The 11315-nt window shown below is 37.2% G+C and overlaps 1 protein-coding gene across 1 annotated transcript in view; it reads right to left on the reverse strand.

Annotated features, from left to right (window-relative positions):
- Positions 1 to 10522, reverse strand: part of PPP4R3B (protein phosphatase 4 regulatory subunit 3B) — a 131111-nt gene extending 120589 nt beyond the window's left edge. The window contains exons 1-2 of the mRNA XM_007938011.2: positions 10381 to 10522; positions 9058 to 9113 (exon numbers count right to left, since the gene is read on the reverse strand). Of these exons, the coding sequence (XP_007936202.1) occupies positions 9058 to 9113; positions 10381 to 10522 (198 nt within the window). The remainder of the gene's footprint in view (positions 1 to 9057; positions 9114 to 10380) is intronic.
- Between the last annotated feature and the right edge of the window lie 793 nt (positions 10523 to 11315).

Genomic DNA, 11315 nt, shown 5'->3' on the forward strand with positions numbered 1-11315 from the left:
AAATGTCACTCTTCCCTCAGAATACCAAGTGTATTTTTGACACCTGACCATAAGAGTTGCTATATATATTAATAAAACTCAACTTTATTCTTTTGATGAAATATAAAAATGAAAGGTTTCTTATCAAATCCGTATGGCTCATACCACATATTCAAATCTGGAGATCACTGGTACTATAGAATAACAGCCAAAACCCTTATTCAGGCACCCAAGGTCCTTTACATTTTGGCCCAACCCACCCTCTGAGAAGGTCCAAGGTAAGCAGTGAAGTCTGACTTAAGGTAACTGAGCCTTGATTTCATTATCCTTTTCTTTTGCTTTTCTCCTATCCTTAACTTAAACTGTTTTCCTTGATCTGGAAAAAATCCCAGAAACTAAATGGGATCTATATACACAAGTTTTTTCCCAATGGAGAGAGATGACATTGATAGATGGTTAAAAATACTCTGCAGATGGGCCTGGGTGACATCCAAGAATCCTTACTTTAATAAGGGCTTCAAGTAATTCTTTTGAAAAGTCAGATTTGAGAAATTGAACCATGTGTATCTCTATTAGGTTAAAAGGGTTAAGGTATTGTCATGAGATTGGAGACCTTTCAGCTCTACATATCTATTTCAAATGGGTGATAATACCCATTTCATTCTCCACACACACACACACACACACACACACACACACACAGACAGCCTACTGTCTCAGTAATAAAATACCCAGAAGAAGTGCTGCTAGAGCTATTTGTCCAAGGGTCAGAGTAAAGACTCCTATGGGGAGAACACAGAACTGGCATAAGATTATTTAAAACAGAATAAAATGTCAAATAGCAGGGTCTCCTGTTTATTCAAAAAGCCTAGATACAGCAAAGCTGAATGTTTCAATGTCAATTTCAATCACCGTACTTTGTGATATTATATATTTGGCTTATATGTGCATGGTAAATACTTTCACCTCTTTAGGACATTAGTAATTCCTCTGTTAGACCCAAAGGAGCTTAACAGTTTCCCTCTACGAAACAAAACATTTAATTACCACTGTATCTTGATGGAAATAAGATTTAAAATTGAGCTTTTAGGAAGAATAAAAAAAGTCAGTTCTATTTGGTCTGGTTCTTTAGAACTGTAAGAAAGGTGATTCTGTCTAAACCTATAATAAGAGTAAGACATGGGCTTGGAAAGTTTGAAAACTTTTTGGCCTTTATCAAATCAAGTTTTCACAATGTAGTTTTATTATAAGAAACAACTGTTTCCAAACACTATTTGCTTGAAATATAAATAAATACACACACACAAAATATATGTGTTTGCGCGTGTGTAGAACGAGCTCTGGTGGCGTAGTGCCTAAGTCATTTGACTGCTAACCAGAAAGCTGGTGGTTCAAACCCACCAGCCACTCCTCGGAAGGAAGGTTGGGCAATCTACTTTCACAGTGATACTGCTTCAGAAATCTGAGGAGGGGTCACTATGAGTCAGCTCCAACTCCATGGCAGTGAGTTTGGTGTGTGTGTATGAAGAAGCTCTGATGGAGTAGTGGGTAAGTCATTTGGTTGCTAACCAGTAGGTCAGTGGTTCAAACCCACCAGCTGCTCCATATAAGAAAGATAAGGCAATCTACTTCTGTAAAGATTTACAGCCTTGGAAACCCAATGGGGGTGGCTATGAGTTGGAACTGACTCAATGGCAGTGGATATACAAATATGTATATATATATATGTATGTATGTATGTATACATAGACACACATAAAATATATACACACATTTGTTTCCAGGCCTATATACTGTTTAAATCAGTTCTTAATTTAGAGTCTAAATGATATCTTGAGTTGTATTACAAACATTTTTTGGGGAAAGGGTCCACAGTTTTTAAATCATATTCACAGAGGTATCTGTGATACATCAACAGAGCCTCATAAATTAACAGATTATCTGTTTCATTTTCCTCCTACAGTACTGATTCACTTCATTAACATGAATAACACTGACTCGAAGTATTTGAGACCCTACTATTTGCCAGACTGTCTTTGACCCCTTACTACTCTAAATTCAGTACAAATAAGTGTCTCAAAAAGAAACACTCATGTAAACAAAAGGGGGAGAGGACAAGTTGAAATACTGACATACTGATAGAATTCAATTTGCAGACTCAAAATCAATTAAAAAGTCTGGAAATTAGTGAGATTTTCCAGACAAATAATGCAGCATCTAATCCTCTAGTAGTTCCTTTCCTTGACTTAAACTTTCTGGGATGTATTTTAAAGACAGTAAAGTGTAACCTGGGAGTTCTTGTCTTTGGGTTGTGCAAATGATTAGTGAACTTGGCTGGTAAACAAAGGTTGGAAGTTTCAGTCCACCCAGAGGCATGTTGGAAAAAAGGCCTGGCAATCTACTTCTGAAAAACCAGCCACTGAAAACCCTATGGAGGAGCACAGTTCTACTCCGACACACATGGTGCCACCATGAGTCAGAATTAACTTGACAACAATAGGTGTTTTTATAGTATAACTTAGGTTGATAATGCTCACTAACAGTGTGACACCTTATCCATCCCAAAATCTGATATATTCTTATATGGGGGTAACTCTGGGTGAAAATTAGAATCCTAACACTATTCACAGTTCCAATGCTCTCTATTTTTATGACTGGGCTTATTATTTAATCTCTTTGATCTCCTTTCCTCATTGAAAAATGAGAAAATGCTTCCTATATTAGTATTCTTTTAAAATTATAATATAGTATTCTCATTGGGCTTATTACATGCCAGGTACTATGCTAAGCATTTCTCATTAACTCAGAACTATCTTATGAGGTAGGTCAAAAAAACCCAAACTCATTGCCACTGAGTTGATTCCAACTCATAGCCACCCCCTTTGGATTTCCAAGGCAGTATATCTTTAAGGAAGTAGACTGCCCAGTCTTCCTTCCACGGAGTGGCTGGTGGGTTTGAACCATCAACATTCTGGTTAGCCGTCAAATGCCTTAGGCACTACACCACCAGAGAACCTTATGAGGTAGGTACTATCCCCATTTAAAAAAACAAGGTTCAGAGAGAAAATTTCCTAAATATCACATAGCTAGAAAAATGGAATTAAAAAACTGAGACCATTAAAACCCAGTACACTCCTGACACTGTACTATGCCACATATGAAATGTGAACAAATCTTAAAAGAACGCAAAGGTAACTTGGCTCCCAAGCTTCTCTCCTGAGACATTGTATGTATCAAACCCTTCGTCTTTTTTCCTAAAAAAGAGCTCTCCTCATCTAATTACCAAAGATTCCCCTTTGGTATCCATCCATTCTTAACCAGCACCCAGAATGTCTCTCTACCCTCCATCTTGCCTAAGCTTTCCACCTAATCATTCACTTTCTCTATTCATACACTTCAGCTATAGTTCAAAGTACAGAGCTGACATTATATCAGTACAAATTCATGCCGTCATGTCAACACAGCACTGAAATTATAGAACTTTTTCTCTTGTATACTCACTAGTCCCTTCCCCATAATGACATTCGGGCTTTCTTTTCATCAAATTCTCTCACTGAACCCTAACACTCAACTTCATTGTATTTATTTTGCCACATAAGAGACAGATATAACCATTTCCACCTTCTTCTCAGTGATATTCTTCTAACCAAAGCTTAAAATATTCTCAATTTTCCTCTTGGAGGATATGAAACAAATAGCCATTTGCTAACTTACTGGCCTTCCTTTCCTTCCTGAAATTCTTCTCTTGGTTTGGACACTTTCCTGATTCTCTTTCTTTCCAATATATTTTTCTTCCTCTATACTGGCTCTTTCTCCTTCCTGATTACCAACAACTTATCTATCAGGATGTCCTGAAAATTCTACTTTCAATATATAACTCAAATCCATCCACATCTTTTTCCATCTCCCAACTACCTTTCTATTCATTTTATTGCCCTTCTCCAATTCCACACACTAGTGCATTATTAAGTATTTTGGATCATGTAATTCCTTTGCGGAAAACACTTCAAAACTTTCAAAAAAACTTTAATATTCCAAACTAAAGATAGCAATCAACTCTTTAGACAGCAGGTGTTATTATTAAATATTATTTAATAACCAGGTATTATTGGATGAATAAATGTGGACATTCAACAAGACTGTCTCAGCGCTGTTCCTTTTTCAATTTATACATGTTCCCTTAAAGAAGTTCCCTTCTTACAACTAAAAACAGCACTTGATGATCCTCAGAATCTCCTTCCCCCAACTCTTACCCTAGATGTAGTGTCATATGTTCATTATAAGACGCTTATTTTACTATCACTTCAAAGTCTAAATGGAAAAATCAAGGCACAAAACAGTAAAGAGTATTCTACCATGTATGGTAACAAAAGGAGGACTATATGTGACATCCTCGGAAGGAACATGGGGCAATCTACTTCCATAGTGATACTGCCTCGGAAACCCAAGGAGGGGTTGCTATGAGTCGGGTCTGACTTGACAGCACATTACAACAATATGTGATTGTGAGCATATTTGTTTATATATACATAAAACCTCTGAGAAGATATAGATGAAAATGGTAACATGAGTGGTTTCTAGAAAAGGAAACTATGTTTGGGGTGGCAAGAGACTTTACTAGTTACCTTTTGATTTTTAATCATGTAAATGTATGACTTACTCAAAATAAAGTTTGTTGTTATTGCTGAAAATACACACACCTCAGACCAAATGACTACTGTAAATTTGCTTTCCTCCTCAGCTTCCCAGTTTCTGGAAAGAATGATCATTTTCCTGGCCCCAAGACTCAAACACTACCAGTAACCTTTGATTCCTTCTTTCATATTTATCATTCACCAAATCTCCCAGCACTTCCTCAAAAATATACTAGAGCCCTGAAACAGACTTTCATTTTCTTGCATCTGAATTATTGTAAAAGTTCCTAATTAGTCTTCCTACCTAAAACACTAGGAGTTCTGGTAGCATAGTGCCTAAGGCACTTGACTGCTAACCAGAAGGCTGGCGGTTCAAACCCTCCAGCCACTCCTCAGAAGAAAGGTTGGGCAATCTACTTCCATAGTGATACTGCCTCAGCAACCCAAGGAGGGGTCGCTATGAGTCAGGTGCGACTCAACGGCACATAACACCACCTAAAACACTTTTGTCACATATACACCAACTCAGTAGTCATTATCAATGATTCATTATCACTCTCATCATGTTAGGTTTTACTCTAGAATGTATAATAGCTCCCTTTTGTTTAGTAAACCAAGCTCTCAAATAAAAAACCACTGTTAGAAACAGTGGCAGGTGTATGTACTAATTACTTCCCTATCACAATTCCTTCAATAAACCCCACAAAGGAAGCTTTTCTTAATGATTCCAACCCAAATTAATCTCTCCCCTTTCTAATTCTGAACTTCACAATTCGTAAAAACAATTTTATGTTTCGTATTGGCATATAACTACTGTATAGTGAAGATCAAGAAACTTAAACTTTTGGTGCCTTAGTTGCCGTCTGTGATTTTGCTCTCGTGGGCTTTTTATGAAGACTGGGTTAAAACACAACTTGTCCACTAATTTATTACCATTCTCAAATTGTTTTGCCCATTATATCTTGTCTGTAACTAGAACACTTCCCTGTCCTTCTCTTAATCCCAACAACATAAAATTCTGTTAAGTATAAGGCACATCACTATGACACTGCTTTCGATTTAGTAAAGATCAGTGGGAGTCATTTAATTAACTTAAAAATTGACACATATCAGGCACTTTATTTCATGCTGCCTTGTAAAATCATTCTCTTTTCTTTCCAATGTATTTATTACTTAACAAGTTTATTGGCTCCTTTAGCGAAAGTACATCTTCTTCCTGTTAACTACCTCAGTTCTACACAGAATAAAAAAGTAACTGATGTGAATCAATGACGACCTATTTAATATTCAGTCACTTGACATTCAACACATTCAAACTTGTTTGGGGCCCACAATGCATTACTTTGTTTAAAAAAAAAAAAGTGGGGGGAGATGTATTTGTAGCCCACAATTCAGTTAAAACTGTTTATGTTAAAGAAAGTTAAATATTCCTCCTTGAACTTAATGTACTTTAACATACTAAAATATCCTATAAATTACAAATGTTTCATTCACTTTCTCAATTTTTTATTGAAAATTCACTAATGAACAATGTAATAATATGGGTAAATTTTGGAAATGAGTAGTTTTCTAGACTAATTTATTGAATAACTTAAATGACATTGACATTTACAAAATATAACTCTAATGAATTTAGAAAAATATTAATGTATCTGGAAATCCCAATTTGTGTAGCTTGATAAAAAGTACAAACTGAACAAGATTATGGTTAAAAAAAATGAAAATCTATCTATTATAAAGAAACAATGTTTAACATAAACCCTAAATGACTCTGATTTCTATCAGAAAAGTACATTTAATTTGAACAAAAAATAAAGGAAAAAGTGACCACTTTCATACAGATTTTTCATTCTAATATACAAAGCTTTTCAATGTTTCTCATTGCCAAAGACTTCCCTTAGATACTTTAATGTTTTAATAAAAGTATTTCCAATCAAAAAAGAAAAAAAAAAGACTTTCCAGTATATTATTTACATGTGCTTACAGAAAGCATTTCATCAATAGTTTAAAAAAATTTTTAATGAAGTTTTTACCTCCAATACCTCATATATTTTTGGGAGCTCTGGTAGCATAGTAGCTAAGGCACTTGACTGCTAACCAGAAGGCTGGTGGTTCAAACCCACCAGCCACTCCTCGGAAGGAAGACGGGGCAATCTACTTCTGTAGTGATACTGCCTCGGAAACCCAAGGAGGGGTCGCTATGGGTCAGGTCCAACTCGACGGCACATAACAACAACAACCTCATATATTTTGTTGTTGTTGTTGTTGTTGTTGTTATGTGCCGTCAAGTCAGCCCTGACTCATAGAGACCCCTCCTTGGGTTTCTGAGGCAGTATCACTACGGAAGTAGGACTGCCCAACCTTCCTTCCGGGGAGTGGCTGGTGGGTTTGAACCGCCAGCCTTCTGGTTAGCAGTCAAGTGCCTTAGCCACTATGCTACCAGAGCTCCCTTGTACTATGTAGAGGTCCTCAAAGAAGAGGCTTCTAAAGGTGTCGACTCCCAGGGGTCAGCTGGACATGTTTTAGTGTATTCAAAAATCCTGCTTATCTAGAACTAATTTTCTAGCTGAGTAACAGCAGATAGTAGAACTATGTCCTACGTTAAAAATAAAATGTTACTGTGTTGGGAGACAACTATTTTATATGTAAGCCTCCACAGTAATGTAACTTTTCCTATCCTAACAACAGCTAATGGACTCTGTATCCAAACTGAGAAGAATCCATATTATAACTAATTTGTAGTGAACTGCCTATGGCTAAGTCCTATTTAAGAACAAAATTCATGAAAATTTTATACTCATGCAGATAGAGGAAAATCTGAATAATCATAAAATATCAGTAGTTCTTAACAAACAAACAAAAAACCAAAAATGGCTATATGATAAAATTCAGTGTAAAGACAGAGAACTATCTGCCTGGCTGATTTGGAAATTAAATTTACTTAAATGTCTACCTTAAAACGCTTAACGTATAGGAACATCAGCAAGGGTTTAATTCAGAACAAATGTTTAATATGATTCTTCATCAGAAAAGAAACATTTTCTAAGCAGAGAAATAAGCTATTAATTGAATATTGAAAATGTAAAAATATTTCAAATAAATGATTTAGAACGAATAGTTTTCAACAGTACTCACTTTACTATTAATGAACTATGCAGCAGACATAATTTTATTCCTCCAGTTGTAAAGTATTTGTTTCTGGGTATTCAATTTCCATTAATAATAGACTTTGAAGATGGTAGGTATTTATGTTGTAAATATAATCCTAAATAATTTCTCTTTCCTTCAAAAATGTCTTGCCATTTTCACTTTACACATGACACATACAAAAAAAAATTGGAATTATTCTAAATGTCTAACAATAGGTGTATATTATACATCAGAAAACTATACAGTGGTTAAAGTAAAAAAACAAACAAAAAAATAACTAGATCTACATTGTTAACATAAATAAATCTCCAAAAGAAGGTTGAGTGAAAAATGCAAATTACAGAATACATATAAGAATATGATACCAATTGTATAAAGTTTTAAAACACAAAAAACACTATATATTGTTTATGGATACATACATATGCAGAAAAGGTATATAGCACACACAGAAATAATATACATCAATTTAAAAATAGTGGTTAACTTTGGTGAGGGTAGAGAATGAATGGAATGGGATGGGTACAAAGGGGGCTTTTAACTGTATCCAGAATGTTCAACATTACAAAAATATTTGAAACAAATGAGGTATAATGCTAACATTTGTTAAATCTGGTAGTATGCCTCTCAATTTTGAAATATTTCATAGTAAAAATGAAAACAATCACAGATTAAAGAAAAGTTTGAATCACTGCACCCATTTTCAGATTAAATAAGTAGGCATACTAAAACACAAGTTTTCTTTTCCCAAAAAAGACAATAAATATTAACATGTTACATAATCAGCAATGTACACTTCTGTAAAGCATCCATTGATTTTTATGTTAAAAATATACAATAATTAAACAACAGGATTTAAATGTATCTACTTCAAAAACTATTTGAGTCAAATGAACTAATTTCACACCACAAACAGGGTTTCCTTGCTTTAAAAAGGACCCCTTGGAATCTTCCTTCATGCCATTTCCTTTAAATGTGATCCAGAATAAAAGGGTTACTGTACAGGTATAACAGAAGCCTCCCTAATTATTGTTAAATAAAACTAACGAATACATTGTACTCTAATATAGACCAACAGTGCCTTGATTCAAACATGATAATAAATTTCAGCCCATACAAAAACTTTCACTTTTCAAACCGAAACAGTTTAACCTGCAAGGGAAACACACATGGTCTGTAACTCTGTTTACCAAACATGGTTTTTGTCTTGTCAGGAAAGCTTTCCCATCTTTGTCAGATTAATTTCCTTGATCACAGATGAAGTCTTTCAAATTAAAGATAAACAACTACTTGCCTGTTGTTTCTGATATGCGGTGTTTGGATTTATCTTTGATTCCAAGAGTAGTGATCCTGAAAGATAAAAAATATAATAAATTTCAATAAACAAAACTCTAAATAAAAAATAAGAACACACATTGAACATACACACAACTTTTCTTGCCTCTTCATCCAGCTAGATATATTCTGAAGTATGCATTTATGGAATACATAGAAAGTATTCCAATTCACATTTTTCTCTCCAAATCTAGGCTTCAGTTTTAATTTAAACTCTTAAAAAACTCTTTAAAAAATCCATCTAAAACAAACATCAAAGCAAGAAAATGAGGAAACTAGATGACTATTAAAGTTTTATTGAAAATGTTGAGCTAAATGACCACTTGAAGCCAGACTCTTTGAAACATAAGTTATTTTATTGCATTTCCAGTGTCACAAATAAATTACAAAATACCACGACAGAAAATTCAGTATTAATTCACAAATTACAGTAATCCATTTATCCTTTGCTCATTAAGAACAAAACCGAAGGACATCTTTAGAAATTAATGTCCATGACTAAAATAAAGGAAAAGTGCAAGAGAACAAAACATGTCAAGAAGAAATCTAAGATTGTTATTTTTCTATTATCTGCATACATCAGTTCCTCAAATATAGTAGTTCAGATCACCCCGTAAAAGGTGCTTTAATTACGGCTCTATAGTTTATCATTTTAAAATACTTCACATATGACTCGTACAATAAATCCACGATTATGAATTTACAATGCACTTTGGTATCTTAACTTGCTTAAAATGTAAAGCACTTTTTCATAGCACCTCCCACAGCCTGGAGAGATCCCAGACTAAATAAAAATGTATGTGCTGGTGCTTGCATGTATCGTGGCAACAGTCTGCAGTAAACCCAGGAAAAGGTACCTTTTGGTTTTCCCCAGCACCTGTCGTCTAAGGCACTGGGGGCCGTTGGTAAAATCTGGTTAAAGAAACATAAAGAGGGTCTTAGCTCCTCCCAGGGGATGAGGAGATCACTCATTATTTTGTCTCTCGGTACTTTCATTTGTCTCATAACTCTTCCCTCTTGAAAAAGGAGACTGGAGAAGAAGGGGTCAAATCTCTTAATAGGAAATGGGGGAGGAGGGCGGAGGAACAGAGAATCGGCATCTCCGACTGAGGGTAAATACGGACAAAGTAGTTTGTTTTTACCGTACAGAAGTGTAGACACAGACCAACGCGTTGTCCCAAGAGGTGGTAGTAACAACAGTAACCGAGCCCAGGGCCTAAAACCCAGGGCTGTGCCCAAACTGGAGGCACTGTCCCCTATTCCACCGTTCCAATAACCTTACCGTCGGACTCTGCCCGAACCAGCAGCGACATCCCCTTGAGCTCCTCCACATAAGTGGAAGAGACGTGCCCGGTGCCTCGGTCGTCCCATTGCCGGTCTTCGTTAAGAGTATAGACCTTCACTCGCCGCCGTGTATCCGACATGGTGGCTGTTGTCCCCACTGTTCCAGCCGCCGCCTCCTCGCTCGCCTCGTCCGCGCCCCTCACTCTTGAGAGACGGTAACGGAGGTGGCGGCGGCGGCGGCTCCGGAGAGGCCCAGGTTTACCATGGCTCCAAAGGTTCAGCCGCGAGAAGGGGTGACAAGAGCCACCAAGACCCCTTCGTCTGGAGTCCTCGCTACCTCTCACTCACCCCCGCACACACCCACCCTCCCCTCCCTTTGCCCCCCAGAGCTCGCTAGCTCTCCCGCCGCCGCTGCCGCGATATCCACTACACATCCGCCATCTTGTAACCCGATTCTCTCTGCCTTTCTCTTCCTCCTCCAGCAGATTCGTACGGGCTGTACTTGCAGGGGCTACGGCAGCCGACGAGTCCAATGCACGGCGTATCCGCCTCGGCACGCGCTAGCCGGCCGGCAGTGCCTGGCGTTCTCGCGATGCGGGGTTCGGGACTGAGGTAGGTGGGCCTAAGTAGGACTTCCTGCTCTCACAGCCCCGCCTGCTGACACGGGGTCTCGGCCAAGTGCGTGGTTCTCGCGATTTCCCCGCCCCTGCAGGCACCGCTAACCTCACGGAGTGGAAAGCGGTAAGAGCTCACTTGGTGGTGGTGGCTGCAGCGTAAAAAACTCTGCCATTCAATCCTCAGGACAAATGTAAACAAACTTGGGAGAAACTCAGCCTTGGATGGGACTAAACCGGAGAAAAAGGAAGGAACTGTGCTCATACTCCTTAATGGAAACTCATTCTTTCAGCCTGTGGGAGAAGAAAAAGTTAAGCT

This window comes from Orycteropus afer, unplaced genomic scaffold, assembly GCF_000298275.1.
Source record: "Orycteropus afer afer isolate SDZICR_OR568_19922 unplaced genomic scaffold, OryAfe1.0 scaffold00046, whole genome shotgun sequence".
Classification (NCBI taxonomy): Eukaryota; Metazoa; Chordata; class Mammalia; order Tubulidentata; family Orycteropodidae; genus Orycteropus; species Orycteropus afer.